The sequence below is a fragment of the Neovison vison genome, chromosome X, assembly GCF_020171115.1.
Source record: "Neovison vison isolate M4711 chromosome X, ASM_NN_V1, whole genome shotgun sequence".
Classification (NCBI taxonomy): domain Eukaryota; kingdom Metazoa; phylum Chordata; class Mammalia; order Carnivora; family Mustelidae; genus Neogale; species Neogale vison.
Genome location: NC_058105.1, coordinates 15434508 through 15451877, shown reverse-complemented (window position 1 = coordinate 15451877; position 17370 = coordinate 15434508). Strand labels below are relative to the sequence as shown.

Sequence of the window (17370 nt, the reverse complement as noted above, 5' to 3'; positions counted from 1 at the left end):
TAGTTTACAGATTGCTCTTAAAAAGCTTTCTCACATGGGCTTTCATTGAGCAAAAGCTTTTAGTTTTGGTGAACTTGAATTTATCAATTTTTCTTTTGGTGTCAAGTCGAAGAACACTTTGTTTAGTGCTAATTTTGTATCCTCTAACCTCACTGAACTCACTTCTAAGTTTCAGGAGTTTTTTTTTTTTTTTTTAAGATTACTTGGGATTTTCTACATGGACAATCATGTAATCTGCAATGCTTAAAATTTTTTTAAAAAAATTTTTATTAAATAAACTCTGCCCTCAATATGGGACTCAGACTCACAATCCTGAGATCAAGAGTTGCATGCTTTACTGACCGAGCCAGCCTAGGGCCACTGCACTGTCTTTTTTTTTTTTTTTTTTTTTTTTTAAAGATTTTATTTATTTATTTGACAGATAGAGATCAGAAGTAGGCAGAGAGGCAGACAGAGAAGGTGGGGAAAGCAGGGTCCCTAATGAGCTCGATGCGGGGCTAGATGCGGGGCTAGATGCGGGGCTCGATGCGGGGCTCGATGCGGGGCTTGATGCGGGGCTCGATCCCAGGACCCTGAGATCATGACCTGAGCCGAAGGCAGAGGCTTAACCCCCTGAGCCACTCAGGCGCCCCCACTGCACTGTCTTTTATTTCTTTTTCTTTCCTTACTGGAATGCCTCTGACTTGCAGTACTATGTTGACTAAAAGTGGTTAGAGTGGACATTCTTGCTTTGCTTCCTTGTCTATTTATTTATTTATTTGAGAGAGAGAGGGGGGAGAGATCATGTGCACAAGTGAGGGGAGGGGCAGAGGGAGAGGGAGTGAGAGCATCTCAAGCAGATTCCCTGCTGAGTTCAGAGCCTGACGTAGGGCTCAATCCCCCGACCCTGAGATCGTGATGTGAGCCAAAATCAAGAATCAGCCTAGCTGATGGAGCCACCCACGCCCCCCCCCCGGTTGATGTTAAATGCAGGTTTCTTGGTGATGTTCTTTTTTTTTAAAGATTTTATTTATTTATTTGACAGAGAGAGAGAGATCACAAGTAGGCAGAGTGCCAGGGAGAGAGAGGGGGGAAGCAGGCTCCCTGCTGAGCAGAGAGCCCAATGTGGGGCTCGATCTCAGGACCCTGGGATCATGACCTGAGCCGAAGGCAGAGGCTTAACCCACTGAGCCACCCAGGCACTCCTCATCTAAGCAAAACTTATAAAGAATTTTAATATAGTAAATGTGGGGCACCAGGTGGTTCAATTAGTTAAACATCTGCCTTTGGTTCAGTTCATGAACCTGCTTCTCCTTATCCCTCTGCCTCTCCCTCTACTTTGTGTTCTCCTGCTCTTGCTCTCTCTTAAATAAATAAATAAATAAATAAATAACATCTTTATATAATACTAAATGCTTATGTTTAATGGCATCTATTATATTTAATTAGATATCACATTAAAAGAAGTACATTTTATTTTATTTTTTTAAGATTTTTTTTTTTTTTACTTATTCATCTGAGAGAGAGAGACAGAGAGAGAGACAGAGAGAGCCCAGGGACGGGGAGAGGCAGAGGGAGAGGGAGAAGCAGACTCTCTGCTGAGCAGCTTAACCCCCTAAGCCACCCAGGTGCCCCTCTTAGTGATGTTCTTTATCAAATTGACATAAATACCCTCGGCTTCCAACTTGCCAAGGGATTTTATCATGAAGGTACATCGGATTTTGTCAAATGCTTTTTCCATATCAATTGAATGTGTTTCCTAACCCATCGTAATTAACTGCCAGACTTGGGGTTTGAAAGAATCTTTAATTCCTATAAGTCTTGGTTAAAAAGTACAGGCATTTGATTGGATTGACTTTATTTGGGATATGGATGACTCTTTAAGGCAGATGTTGTCTCAGGGCATGGCTGTAATTTGGGATCCCCACTGGGTTTCGATGCCCAGGCTTGCAAGGGAATCTTCACATTTTAGTTTAGCACAGTGATACTCTTCTCTATGGTTTATGTCGTGTAGTTTTGGGTGATTGCTTATTCTTGAGCTGTTCAGCACTTGCAGAACTTGGCTTTTATTATATAAGTTTGTCTTTTTTTTTTTTTTTTTTTTAGGTAGAGTCTCTTCTTTCTCCAAAGTTTGTGGTGGTTCTGTATAAATTGAGGGCATGCCCTTATGGGTGCTAGATAATTAAAACTCTGACACACAATGTCTTACTTCTCTACATGTTTCATCTGTGGAAATCTCATCCTGTCAGCACTGTACCTCTCTGTGCCTAGTCTCTAAAGGAAGGGATTGAACACAATTGCCAAGAGTTCTATGATTCTGTGATTTTAATTAAGGAAGACTGGAGTCTTTGTGAATAAAGACATTAGAGGAGGGGCACCTGGGTGGCTCAGTTGGTTAAGCCTCTGCCTTCAGCTCGGGTCATGATTCCAGGGTCCTGGGATCGAGCCCCACATTCGGCTTCTTGCTCAGTGGGGAGTCTGCTTCTCCCTCTCCCTCTGCCTGCTGCTCTGCTTACTTGTGCTCTCTATCTCTCTGTCAAATAAACAAAATCATAAAAATAAAAGACATTAGAGGAGAAATTTGGTGCACTAATCCTTCTGGAGAAAACCTCTCACCTGAAAGATTCAATGGGAGGGCTGTTGAAATAGAGAAATCCAGGCTTTGGGTTCAAGTGAGGCAATGTAAATTGCACTATTTTCTAAGAGATACTTGGTACTTAAACTGTTACCTGCTTGGCAATTTTTGTTCAACTCATTTGTTTTTTCTTTTCTAAGTATTTTTTAAGATTTTATTTTGGGGGGTACCAGGATGGCTCAGTGGGTTAAGCCTCTGCCTTTGGCTCAGATCATGATCTCAGGGTCCTGGGATCAAGCCCCACATCAGGCTCCCTGCTGAGGAGCAGGGGAGGGAGAGGGAGAGGAAGAAGGAGAGAATCTCAAGCAGGCTCCTTGCTGAGAGCAGAACCTGATGAGAGACTGACTCTCATGACCCTGAGATCATGACCTGAGCTAAAACCAAGGGTTGGATGCTTAATGAACTGAGCCACCCAGGGGTCCCTTAAGATTTTTTTTAAATAATCTCTACACCCAATGTAGGGCTCAAACTCACAACCCCGAAATGAGGAATCCCACGCTACACTGACTGAGTCAGCCAGGCATCCCCCTCCTTTCCTAAGGTTTATGCGTCTTTTTCTTTCTTTTTTTTTTTAAGATTTTATTTATTTATTTGACAGATAGAGATCACAAGTAGGCAGAGAAGCAGACAGAGAGAGAGGAAGGGAAGCAGGCACCCTGCTGAGCAGAGAGCCCAATGTGGGGCTCGATCCCAGGACCCTGGGATCATGACCTGACCCGAAGGCAGGGGCTTTAACCCACTGATCCACCCAGGCGCCCCTTATGTGTCTTTTTCAAATGCTTACTGGAAGCATTTACAATTACTTACAATTAATATCTACAGCTCAGCCATCTTTAGGTACAAATATCATACCTAACTCCCAGCCTCTGTGTTCTGAGTTTCTCATTACCCATTAAGACTCCTGGAACAGGCACGCCTGGGTGGCTCAGTTGGTTAAGCAGCTGCCTTCGGCTCAGGTCATGATCCCAGTGTTCTGGGATCGAGTCCCACATCGGGTTCCTTGCTCAGCAGGGAGCCTGCTTCTCCCTCTGCCTCTGCCTGCCATTCTGTCTGCCTGTGCTCCCTCTCTCTCTCTCTCTGACAAATAAATAAAATCTTAAAAAAAAATTAAAAAAGACTCCTGGAACAGTGTTCTTTGAATATTGTATCAAAGAAGATAGACTTCTGTGGTATTCGGTATTTTATCGTTTTCCTAAAAAGTGAGTGCAGCTCCATCATGAATCACTTGTAAAAGAGCGAGAATTAGTGTATTCTTGGAGAGTGATTCAGGAGCTGGGACACCACACTCCTCAAGTGTGGTATAAGTGACCCTTTAAAAAGTTTGAAAAGCCAGTTGGCTGTGGTAAATCCTTCTCCAAAAATGGAAACCAAAATCCTGACTATTCTCCCTCTACTTGTAGTAATGGACACATTTGAAGGCAGATGTCTTGACATAAATGTTGTGCTGCAGAAAGATAGCAGTTTCTTGGTAAAGCCTAACAGAATGTGATCTCTGATCATTGAAATGATGTTGTAAAATTAAGTGGGAGAGTACTTCTACTAACTCTGACTTTTCCCTTTGCATGCGTGTGTTGTGACTTTATACGTGCATGACTTTTGTCAACTCTGTCTATACAGTCAGTTGCAGGCTTCTGAGTGTCATTCATGCCACTTCATAATGACCACAAAATCCTAAAGAACATCCTACACACATCTCAGAATTTCTATCTATGCAAATTAAAAGCAATTTGAATGCTCAAGACAGTGAAACAAGTTAGTAGATTGTCTACCACCATAATTATTTCTACATCATAAGTAATATGCTTCCCAGGTGGATAAATTCAAAATGCTAATTTCCCAGTGGTAAATATGCATGATTTCATTCTGGGTGATCTGAACTGGAGAAAAATTATGACTCAGTCTTGAATTTTACTATGTGCCATTTTCGCTTGGATGTTCCATCACCCTAAGTTCACTTATCCAAGTCAGAAGTGCATATTTTTCTTCGGAAAGAGGCCACCTTCCCAATTTCCCTATTTCCTATTATCAACATTCTCCAAGTAGCCCAAAAGCAAAATTTGCGTCCTCTGAGATTTCTTTGTCTTCTTCATCTTGTAAGCTTCTTTGTTACCATAACCTGTTGCTTCTTCCTTTAGGAATCCCCCACACTACTCTTATTTCATTCCAAGTCCTCGTCATCCCCTTATTCTGTCAGCCTGCAAATTTTATTGGACATCTCCCATGTGCCAGGCCCTGAGCATACGGTGTAGTGAAGAGGACAGACGGGAATAAGCACGCACTGATATAAACCTGCAGCAGTGACAACTACTCTGAAGAAGAGGTGTGGGGTGTCCCAACAGCCTAGAATAGATTGGTTTGACCTAGTCATGGAAGCTAAGGAAGGTAGCAGCCTCCTTGAGGAAGCAATGCATGAGCTGTACTCTGAAGGATGAGAAGTTAATCAGATCAAAAGGGATGGGAAGCACACTCCCAGTACAGGTAACAGGAAGGTAGCGGTCTTGTGGTGGGAAAGAGAACGTCAAGTATTGGAGGATTAAAATAAGACTGGTGGGCTGGAGTCCAAGAAACAAGAGAGAAAGCTTCTCACACAGAGTGAGGCTGGACAGGTTGGGTGGGGACCAAACTGTGCATAGCTTTATAAGCTCTATTAAGAAACACATTTTTTTTTTAATCCTAGGAGTAATGGAAGGCCACTAAAGGGAGCCAAGTTTGTGTGTGTGTGTGTGTGTGAGAGAGAGAGAGAGAGAGACGTGATCAAATTAGTATTTCAAAAAGATCATCCTGATGGAACTATGGAACAGATTGGAGGGGGCCAAGAGTAAAGGCAGAGGGTTCAGTTGGGAGGCTATTGCAGAGTTTAGGTGAAGAGACTGATGGTGGTTTGGTGAGGGTGGTAAGTGATCAAGATGGAGAGAAACAGAGTCAAGAGCTATTTAGGAGATAAGAGTCATAGGGCAAAATTATGGGTTGGCTATGGCAGGTGAGAGAGAAATGGAAGGAGACCAAGGGAGAGGGTTTTGGCTTGCATAATTGAATGTATGATGATGCCATTCACTGAGAGTACTGAGAGGATCCAGTTTGGAGAGAAGACAATGAGTTCAAATTGAGGCATATGATAGAATTTGAGGGGTTAATGAGATATCTAAGAGATGTCAAGTAAGAGATATCTAAGAGATATCTAAGAGTTCAGAATAGAGATCTGGTCTAGAGATATAACTTTGACTTTCATTTGTGTACAGGTGTAAACTCGAATATGGAGGTGTGTGGAGGAACCACAGGGTAAGGAGAGAAGAGATACTGGGACCAAGGCTTGAAGAACTCTATTACTTAATGACTGGATTAAATAGCATGGATCTGCAAAGGACATAGAATAGGAGTGCCTGGAGGGTTAGGAGAAAGCCCAAGAGCATGTTATGTCATGGAAATCAATGAAAAGAGCATTTTAAGAAGGAAAGAATGGTCAGCATTGTAAGAAGCTATTGAGAGATCAAGTAAGATGAAGACTTGAGAAGTATGTGTTCTCAGGGAGGCCATTGGTGGCCTTAGAGGGTGCCGCGCAGAGGAATGAAGACAAAACCCAGACTAATGTGGGCTGAAGAATGGGGCTGAGGAGGGTGGAGAGAGTCAGGATTGATAACCTTTCTTAAAGTGATGTGATGGGGAGGAGGGAGATAGGGCAGTACCTGCAGAGAGATGTGGGGATTTTATTTTTATGTTGTAAGAGATTGGAAGATATTTTAAATCAGGAAGGAAAGGCTCCTTAGGGAAAGGAGAGGTAACTGATGATGAGGGCTAAGTGAGGTGGTGCTGAGTTTCTGATCAGTTACATTTTTCTATGAAGGAAGGGGCACAGGTACTTAATAAACATGTGGGAGCAGAGTTCGATAATGAGGAAGATTTTATTTTATGTATTTATTTTTTTAACATTTTATTTATTTATTTGATGAAAGAGAGAGAGAGAGAGCACAAACAGGGGAAGGGGCAGAGGGAGAGGGAGAAGCAGGCTCTCCACTGAGCAGGGAGCCCAATGCAGGACTCGATCCCAAGACCCTGGGATCTTGACCTGAGCCGAAGGCAGATGCTTAACCGACTGAGCCACCCAAGCACCCCAGTGAGGAAGGTTTTAAATAGTTACTGCACAGAGTAGTAGCAAAATTGACCAGAGAAAAGTAGACTGGGCAGTGTGAAAGGCTTATTTGGGTTTGATGATGATGAATTGATAGAAATACTAGTTCATCCCCTTGTGTGACCATGTCCAGCAGTACTTGACTGCTCAAATGCAGGTACAGAGGTGATGGAGAGTTGTGCTGGCCCAGAGTTGGTGGGAATGAAGTGAGGAGGATGACTCTACCAGCCTCCTAAAAAGTCTCCTAGCTTTCAATGTCTTCCTGTTCCTACCCATCCTGTATATGAAATTCTATTTTTTTTTAAAAAGAGAGAGAGAGAAAGCAAGTATACGAGTGGGGTTGGGAAGGGGCAGAGGAGAGAGAGAGAGAGAGAGAAAGAGGGAGAGAATCTTAAGCAGGCTCTATGAACAGCACTGAGCCCAATGTGGGGCTCAATCTCATGACCATGTGATCATGAACTGAGCCGAAATCAAGAGTTGGACACAACCAACTGAGCCACCCAGGCAACCCTGAAATGGACGTCCTTCTACTTGTTACATAATGAAGGCATTTTGAGAACCATATAGAGATTTTAGAAAGTAGAAAATCATCTTAAGAAAAACCAAATAATCAAGTGGCTTGATTATATCTGATACTTATCTCCTCTTAAAAACATGAGAAAAAATTATAGAGCTCTAACAGAATTGTCTCTGATTTCTAAAGCCAAATCCAAAGTAACACATGCTTTCTGATTTTCAGTTGTTTCTGAAAATATAACAATTCAAGAAATGAGCACAACTCTTCCACAACAAATAGATTTGACAACTCCATCCCAAGTTACTGGACTAAAACCTCAAGAGACAATATATTCTTCTACAGTGACGTTTAAAAGCATGCCTGTGTTTGCAACTGATTATACAACCATAGCATATTCCAATATAACATCTCCACCTCTGAAAACAATGACTGTACCAAAATTTTTAAAGACACCCATAGCTGAGACAACCAGATTCACGGCACACATTTTGTCTACTTCAGCAGCTGTCCCTCTGCCTACCAAGAGCACCTCCATAGGCACTACTAACAATTCCATGAAAATAACTAAGTCTCCATCTTCAGAGAGCATAAGGACAACAAAAGTGGCTGAAGCCATTGCTACTGAAACTTTCCATCCAACTACAGCTACGAATTTTCTATACACTTCTGGACTGACCAAGAATTCAATTATATCCAAAACTTCAGTGACTGGATCTCAGTCAACCATTATGAAGACAACACCTTCATTCTCCTCTGCTGAATCAAAACCCGTATCTACAATATCTTGGCCCAAACATGAATCCCCAGGTATTGATGTGCTTTCAATCTCCACAGCTAGCCAGGAACTTCTTACCTCTACAGCTGGTGGAACAGTACCTTGGTGTTCGGTGGAAGAGACTTCAGCTGCAACTACTCATGTTGGGACTGCATCGACATTCCCACCCGAGTCTGTGCTCAACTCCGCGGTTGCTCCAGTGGATTCCGTATTTCCTAGAAATAAGACAGCACCCATGTTGGCAACAACTGACATGGAAATAGCATCTCCAGCATCAAAAATTCTCCCAACTAGGCCTATTGAGGTGATGCCTATGCTCACGGCTGAAACAGAATTGACATCTACAAACTTCCAGGACGTCTCTTCATCCAGAATGGAGGATCTAGTCTCTACCTCCATACCAAAAAGGGCCTCTTCTGTGGCCCTTTCTTTCAGGACATCCTCCCCATTCGCTGGAGCTCAGAGTGCACAGCCAGTTGACACTGAGACTACACATACAGCCTTGACTCTTGGGGTCACACTTGCACCAGTGGTGGCTGACACTCTTCTTCCCCCCATAGCACCTGGGCCAGTATATACCCACAACATACCCACAGGTGGAGGAAACATGCTTCTTTTGAATTCCACTGGGTCAGCTTCCACGTTTAAGGCATCTGAGTCTGGTCCCACATGGATAACTCATGATGGTGCCCATCTGTTCTCTACCAACGAAACCGCGTGGACTCCCGGGCCAGACCAGACCCTGCAGACATCAGCATTCTACGGGAGCGATTCTAATGCAGGACATTCATCCCCTACTAGTACTACTATTATCCCACCAGAAAGCCCCTCAAAAAGCGATGCTCCCACAATCACTGATGCTAGTATTACTGCTGGTGCTAGTACAGACAGATACACGACAGCTCTATCCACGTTGATGACTTCATGGTTTGCTAATTTTTCCACAGTTTCGGGAATGACATCTATAACCAAATTGCCTGAGTTTAAACTTACCACCTTACGACTAAAAACTACGTCTCTGCCCACAGCAGGTGAAAGCAAGCCTCTTTCAACACCGAGGGAGACATTTGTTCCACCAGTAGATATAATATCAACCCGTGCTAACATTGAACCAAATGTCTCTACTGAGGAGAGCACTTCTGAGACCACACTAACAGAGACAAATGCCACAGTTGCATTTGGAGAGACAACAACTCTTGTACCAGAGTCTGCAACAACACAAGGATGCAATGGTCCTGCGACAAGGACAGAAACAACTTCCCGTTATCTTGAGGGAAAATCAACTATAGCAGTGACAACTGAGCTTTCCCCATTTGCAACAACGCTGGAAGCAGCAGATGAATCTGCACAAATGTTAACAGCTTCTGTCACCGTTTCCCCTTTTCCTGACGTAGAAAAGTTGACCACCCCGTTGGATACTAAAACTGCAACCACTGAGGTGAGAGGAAGTTGGCTTTCCACAAAATTGATGAAAACCACACATAAGAGCCCATACGATGGAACCACAGAAATCTTTAATTCCGCCCACACCCACACAGCATGTTGGACTTCAGAAACTCCACCTGAGGGAAATCCAACTCTATCTCCCATTTCCGGAGGCACACAGACATTCCCTGAGACCCTGGGCGCTTCTACCACAAGGATATCGGGGACCAGTTTTGCTACTGTCCCTACAGCTATGTCCTTGTCTGCTGGCATCTTGCCTCCACAGCCTACTGCTACCCGTTCCTCAGCAGCCCCTGTGCCATCAGTTACGGTGACCACAACCTCAGCGTCACCATTGGATCAGACTGCTTCAACGACCAGCGATCCTGTGCCTAACCACAGACAGTCAATTCCCACCACTTCAGAAGCCACAGTGTTCTCTGTCAGGATGACACCCATGACAGTTCCCTCTCTGACAGAGACTCCAGTCCCCTCGTGGAGACATCCCACTCCTGTGGCAACTAAGGCTGAGACCACCTTTCTCTTCACCTCAGCTGACACAGTAACCCCATTTACACCCACTCTTGTCTGCTCTAAATCTCTCCCCGACAACATTCCTGTTGTGTCCCCTACCCATGTGACCTCAACTATGTTTACACCAGTAGCAACCCACCCCATATCACAAGGGAAGGAGACCTCTACCCATGCTCTCAGCCTTCCGTACACTTTCAGCAACAGTGGGGCTGTTGTTAGCTTGGCTCCTGGCTCCACAGAAACTTCTGTTGTTGATGAGACCGTATCTTCACACACCTCTGCCAATAAGCTTACAGTAGATGGTCCCATTTCTCAATCTTCAACAGGTCTTGGAAACACACTGGTCCCCACCTTATTAGTGACTGATGTTTCTGCCTTATCTTCTGACAAAGAGCAGATGATCACACTCCTGGGAAACACCTCGAGAACTATGAAGGTGACAGAAGTGTCCCCATCACAGAATCCTTTTGTTTCAGACTCCCAGAGTACTTCATCCTTGAAAACATCAGATACGGGATTTGCTGAGAGCCCAACAATTTCCAGTCACCAAACACATTCACCATCAGAGCTTCCACTTGCAACTCCACCTGACAGTATTTCAGCTTCTTCTCCCACTTCTGGGACTATACAGACTACACCTACCTCTATCTCAAGTCACACAGTAGATGCTCACATTCCAGAAATGTCTACCAGTCTTGGGAAAACAGCCCTCCCCTCACAATCTCTGACAATTACCAGATTTCTGTCTCCTGATAAAGAAGGCATCAGTGCCCTTCCAGTATATACACGCAGGACTGAGAAAATGATAGTGAGTGCCACCTCTGTGACTCGCCCTTTCTCATACCACCAGGATACTTCATTTGTAGACACCGTAACTTCCAGGACAACTAGAATGTCCAATCCTGTAAATGTCAACACAACTCTTTCATACTTGCTTTCCCCTAAGACTCCAACTAAGGTGAATTCAGTTCCCTCTCCCATTTCTGAAAGCACACATACATCCCCTGAGTTCCTGTCTCTTTCCACAACTGGACCATCTAGTGCCGATTTTATAGTCATCTCCACTGATGGGATCACTACAGCCCTGTCTGCTCCAAATGCACCTACGACACTTCATGGGAAAACTTCTGTGGCGACGTCCACTCCTATCTATCAGATGTCCTCACTGCCAGTTAGTTTCGCTGCCTTAAACTCCAAAAGAGTTTCTGACACTCCCACGATACCAATAATGAAATCTTCTAAAACAGCACATCCAGATTCTTTGAAAAGTCCCTCTTCAGCCACTTCTGGGCCTACGTCTGAGATGCCCTCAATGTCAGTTAATGGCTCTGCTTTCTTACCTCCAGCTGTTTCTTTTGACACTTCCACAAGAGTTGGACCATTGTCTTCATTACTGTCCTCAACTGCCCCTAGGACTATGACGACCCTAACATTGACACTGGATGTTGCACCTGAGCCTACTTCAAAAAGCCCACCGTCTTCTTCTGCTTCCATTACTTCAGGAATGACAGAGGTGTCCTCCAGGATCACACCTACATCCTTTTCCTCTCTGACACAGTCAAATTTTCCCTCTGTGAAAACCATTCCAACCGCTGTTATGGCGGGGATAGCGACTCCATCCATAGGCACCACTGCTCTACGAGTAGAGCTCGGTTCTAGGAACACTGAAGCTATTTCTTCCATTCAAACGACCACATTTTCACCATTTCGATCAACAACTCAACAGTCATCACAAAGAGATGAGACCACAGCTCTGGGCATATTATCTGGGACTATGAATGGATCCTTTACTCCCAGAGGCAGTAGTACAGTAACTGCTCTCACAGATACTTATTCCAGAACTGCTGCCCTTGAAAGTGTGCTTTCATCTACTCCATCAGATAATCTCCATACTTCACTGAATATTCAGGTTTCCCCATCTCTGACGAGCCGTAAGAGCACTTCTGGCCCCACAGAAAGGGTAAAAGCGACCACCTACCTTTCTTCAAGTACAGAAAAGATGGAATCCTTGTCAGAAAATGCTTCAGCAACTGGACTAACAAAAGGAGCCACATCTGTGGATACCCCTGTTTCACATCCTCCATGGACTCCATCCATTACAATGGCACCTTCGTTGACATCATTTCTTTCTTCACCTCGTAGTACTAAAGCCAAGCTCTCCACTTCAGAGACTTTTTTCCCTCTTACAACCCAAATGGTTGAATTTCCAGTTCTGGGAACAAGGATCACATCTGGTAACACCCAATCTCTGCTTATGACTTCCTGGAACACACCCACAGCTAAAGGTTCTCAATTTCCAATTTCCACCAGTACTCATATATCTACACCCTGTAAGGTGGAAACAGAGACTCCATACCTAGTTCCTGGGTCTTTGTCAACATCCACACCCTCTCAGACTGGTCTTGTGTCTGGAGATGTTACGGCAAAGTCATCAGTTTCCATGTCAGGAATTCTTCCTACCTCGGGGATGTCTGACAGCCCTTCATCACCAACATCTTCAAGATCTATCACTTTGGCTGACATTAAGCACACACTTGAGAAGACAGCTACACCTGTGACTCCTGGGAGCACACTCGCATGGACTCCTTCCGGTGCCACTTCAGGATCTGTACTTTCAGAGGCTGCTAGTTCATCCACGCTGCCTTGGATTTCACCTGTTCTCCCTCCGGCTTCTCTACCGGCAACTGTATCTGGTACCCCTCACACTGTAACTTCTTCTCCAGTAGAGGTGTCAGAGTCCTCCTTTCTGACTTCTGACACCATGACAGCGCGCTCCTTCACTAACTTTACGACACCATCTATTGCTGCCGTAAGCACTGCACTCACGCAAACCACTCTTGAACCTACAGTGAGCAGTATCACTACTGGCTTCCCAGTTTCTCTCCCCATATCTATAAAAATCACAGCTGACGGTGCATACATTTCCAAATCCCCTGAGGCATCTTCCAGAACCTCTGTGGCTGCCAACTCCAAGACCGTGTCTCAACCTCTACCCTTTAGCAGAATGAGTAGGTCGCCTCCTGCTACACACCACACCCTATCTATCAGTTCTGAGCTTCCACCTAGCCCCATAGGAACGTCTGCTTGGAGCAGAATCCCAGCTGCATCAGCGTCCCCTTCTTTAGTTCTTCCTAAGCCCACGCTGGACTCCCTTCCAAATATAACTACCACTACACTTACCGCTACCACAGCTTTATTTCCACTCACATCCACTGGAGTAACGCATCCTTCCACAGAGTCCGTGTCTTCACTACTCTCTTCCTCTTCTGAGACATCCCGGCTGGAGTCCACATCTTCTTTTCTGCGTATGGAAACAGTGACTTCCCTTACTGCCTCTGAGTCCATGGGTATGTTCTGCAATAGGAGTCCGCATCGCTAACAGAACGCATGCGCAATGGGTCACATGTTCTCTAAGGGAGCTATTTCTCTGAAGGCAGAAAAAGATAAGGAATGGTATAGACGTTGCCTCTCTCCTTCAGACAGTGGGTGCCGGGGATACCCTGTCCAAACACAGACTTCTCTAGCCATCTTGCTTTGCTTTGCTTTATTGAAATATAATGTAAATGTATCTTTTCATTCACGGTGACATTTCTTTTCTTTTCTTTAAAGATTTAATTATTCATTTGACAGAGACACAGTGAAAGAGGGAACACAAGCAGGGGGAGTGGGAGAGGGAGAAGCCAGCTTCCTGCCGAGCAGAGAGCCCGATGCAGAGCTCAATCCCAGGACCCCGGGATCATGACCTGAGCCGAAGGCAGACGCTTATTGACTGAGCCACCCAGGCGCCCCTCTTTTTTTTTTTTTTAAAGATTTTATTTATTTATTTATTTGAGAGAGAGAATGAGAGAGAGCATGAGAGGGGAGAGGGTCAGAGGGAGAAGCAGACTCCCCACTGAGCAGGGAGCTGGTTGTGGGACTTGATCCTGGGACTGCGGAATCATGACCTGAGCTGAAGGCAGTCGCTTAACCAACTGAGCCGCGCAGGCTCCCTCATGGTGACATTTCTAAACACACTTTCTACCCGTTTTGTTCCTGATACTCTGTCTCTGCCAGTGTGAACATGGATCAGGAACTTCTGTCTCTCCCAGTAGTGAACTACATGGCCTTAGGTCTGACATGATGACTACATACCAACAAACACCAGGAGATACTCTAGCCTGTTTGTTTGAATGCCTTGTAGGCCTCAAGTTTCTACATTCTCCACCTCCAGCCGGCTTGGAAAGCTTATCCATGGCTGGGGAGTGTTTACCTTCCCTGTCATTCCAATATTGGATGTCCTTTCAACTTCTAACATTCCAAAATTGAAATCTGACAGGACCAGACAAGAGAAGGAGGAAAAGAGAGAAAAACCTGAAGCAGAAGGAAAGTCACAGGAAGAAATAAATATTTTCTCAGGGCAAATGATCTTGTGAGATAATGTTCAGCTTGACCACGAAATGGACTAGGAAATGTGTTGGCTAATGAAAACTGAGGATTTGGGGGATTTGCAGAACGTCCGTCAACTGTGTAGCTGTCAGGAAACTGCCCAAATAATTAAAGCAAAAATGTAATAGTACATCTGTTTTGCTTTTGGATATGGAGCCCAAAGTGCTGGTTCTTGACCTTGGAGTTAAATTAAGCAAAATTTAGGAATGAGATTTCATTGTTAGTCTCTTTAAAATGACAAGCAATTTTCACCAGATTTATGGAAGTTAAATTTCTTGAACTAAGTGAATGAAATTTATCTCATTTTTAATTACAGTTTCCTTCTACAATATTGAAATGAGCTTCTCTGTGTTTGATGAAGAGCCAAGGATCCCTATTACCAGTGTTGTAAATGAATTTGCAGAAAATTGGGTAAAATAATCTTTTAAATATTTATGGTACATATAAAATATGTGAATATATCTATATCAGGGACTGAGCAGATGAAAACTAGGCTTTACTTTTTTTCTACCCACAATACATTTCACACCTAATTGGTTTTGATTTTTTTTGCTGCAAATTTATCCACTCTGTGAGTAACACCGTAAAGATGTATGTGGTCTCTCTTTCATAGCGCCAATGCTGAAAGCTTTTATGGGATGTTATTATTTTAATTTGTTTAGAACTGTACATTTCCCTCCACTGACACAAATTCTGGGCCTTTGCCAAATTTTTCCTATTTGGAGAAAAGTAGGAGAGCGGAGATAACACAGTCTATGCTATTATATATATGTTCATTTTTTGCATTTTAACTGTTTTCTCTCCTACCCAAGAAATGTTTTATTGATCCTCACATTTTTCTGATTATAGGAGTTGTACATACCCTCTGTAAAAAAGTTCAGACTCTGAAATCTGAAACTCAGAAAGTAAATGTCTTCTCCCTGTATTGACTCCTCTTAACAGTCTGAAGTATATTTGTTCAGATTTTTTTCTACCTGTGATAACACTGATGCAAGTATGTTCTTTGACAAAAATAACTGGACTCATACCATTGTGCTGTTCTTCAGCTTGCTCTTTCTCACGTAACCATATATCTTTGAGCATATTCATGCCACAGAATCGATCTACCTCATATACTTTAAAGATAGCAAGGATTTCACTAGATGATTATAAAGTAATATATATATATATATTTAAATACAGACATCCATTGGTGGACATTTAGGTTGCTTTTATTTTTTTCCCTATTTAGAAACAATGCTGACATTAATGCCCTTGCAATAAATTTTGGGGATACTTGAGTTTTTCTAGAAGATAAATTCCCAGAACTGGAATTGTTGGATCAAATGACATGATCATTTCACATTTTAATAACTAGAGCTAAGTGGCCTCCCAGACAGATGATACCAATTTGCACCCCACCAACAGTAAAAGATCATATCTGTTTCCTCTCTTGGTCCATCAGCATTTCTTTGCAAGTGTATATGACATGATTATAAGCACTTGAAAGTTGGGGGGTGTATTTGTTCACTAGGCCCGCCATAACAAAATAGGATGCACTGGGGGACATGAACAACAGACATCTCTTTTCTTATGGTTTTAGAGGCCGGAAGTCTAAGATTGAGGCATTGGTTTCTCCTAAGGACTCTCTCCTTGGCTTGCAGATGGACCAACTTCTCTCTGGGTCCTCACATAACACGCGCGCGCGCGTGCACACACCCACACACACACACCCACACACATACACACCAGAGAGAGAGAGAGAGAGATCTGGGGTCTCCTTCTCTTCTTACAGGAACACCAATCCTATCAAATTAGGGTTCCACCCTTTTGACCATATTTAGCATCAGTTTCCTCCTTTAAAGGCCCTACTTCCCAATATAGTCATTAGGGCGTTCAGACTTCAATATACGAATTTGGGGTGGGGGGGACACAATTCAGCTCCCAAATAGAAAAACTGAGTGAAGCAGATGGAAATGTTGAACCAACCCAAATTATAAATGCAGCTTAATGATGACATTGTCTCTGGTAAATTTCCTGGATTACGATAGAGGAGTGAGAATACTAAACCTGATATGTTTTATCTTTTACAGTTGAATTCTATATTTCAGGACAGTGAATTTGCTCTTGCTAATCTGGCTATTCAAACCAAAACCAGGTATGTAAGTGTCATTTATTGTGGGTCAAAGGCAGTTTGAGGGATTCTGGGAATGTTCCTATCCAGGGGGAATTTCTTTTATTTTTTTCTTTTCTTTTTTCTTTTCTTTTTTTTTTTTCCTGTCTGAGATTTAGGGACTGCATTTTAAGTTGCATCTTCCCTTCTGAGTGTATATTCTCTTTGGAATAAGGAAGAAATTCTATCATCATTGTAGGGTGTAAAGCCAATGGGAGAACAAAACAGAAGGAAATAAATCGGGGAAATGGTTGAATTGGATTCAATTACCTTTAATGCCTCTCTTAGCTTTAAAATGCTATGATTCTGTGATTTGGGGGGAAAAATCCTTCCTTAAAAGTATGTAAGGAGAGGGATGGCCAATGGTGAAGACCCTTTATTTTCCAATAATGCACTTTCAAGAGTTAGAAATTCCAAAGGGAACTTGAAATGTTTAAAGTGAGGAACACGGACTAGTCTAAGACTCACCTAGGACACAAAGCTGGAGCGGTGATGGCATTGCCAAGGGCCGGCATTGAGTAGTATCAAGGAGAGGACGACAAAGAAAATACATGCTTTCCCCCACCCTCTCAAAGAACTCTGGTTCATGCCTCGAAAATACACCATGTATATCTTTTCAGGCCAATACGTACGGATTTAGCTTATTCATTTTAATGACCACATAGAATTCTTTTGCATGGGTGTGCCATGGTGTATTTACCAATTACCTAGTGATGGACATTTCCATTATTTCCACTTGTCCATTATTTCCATTATTTCCATACTTGTCCGTATGTTTGTATGCACTCTTGCTGTACTGTTA

The 17370-nt window shown here is 43.3% G+C and overlaps 1 protein-coding gene across 1 annotated transcript in view; it reads left to right on the top strand.

Moving 5' to 3' along the window:
- Positions 1 to 17370, top strand: part of ADGRG4 (adhesion G protein-coupled receptor G4) — an 87988-nt gene that overhangs the window by 11627 nt on the left and 58991 nt on the right. Inside the window, exons 3-5 of the mRNA XM_044234682.1 lie at positions 7480 to 13338; positions 14733 to 14827; positions 16489 to 16553. Coding sequence (XP_044090617.1) covers positions 7480 to 13338; positions 14733 to 14827; positions 16489 to 16553 — 6019 coding nt within the window. The remainder of the gene's footprint in view (positions 1 to 7479; positions 13339 to 14732; positions 14828 to 16488; positions 16554 to 17370) is intronic.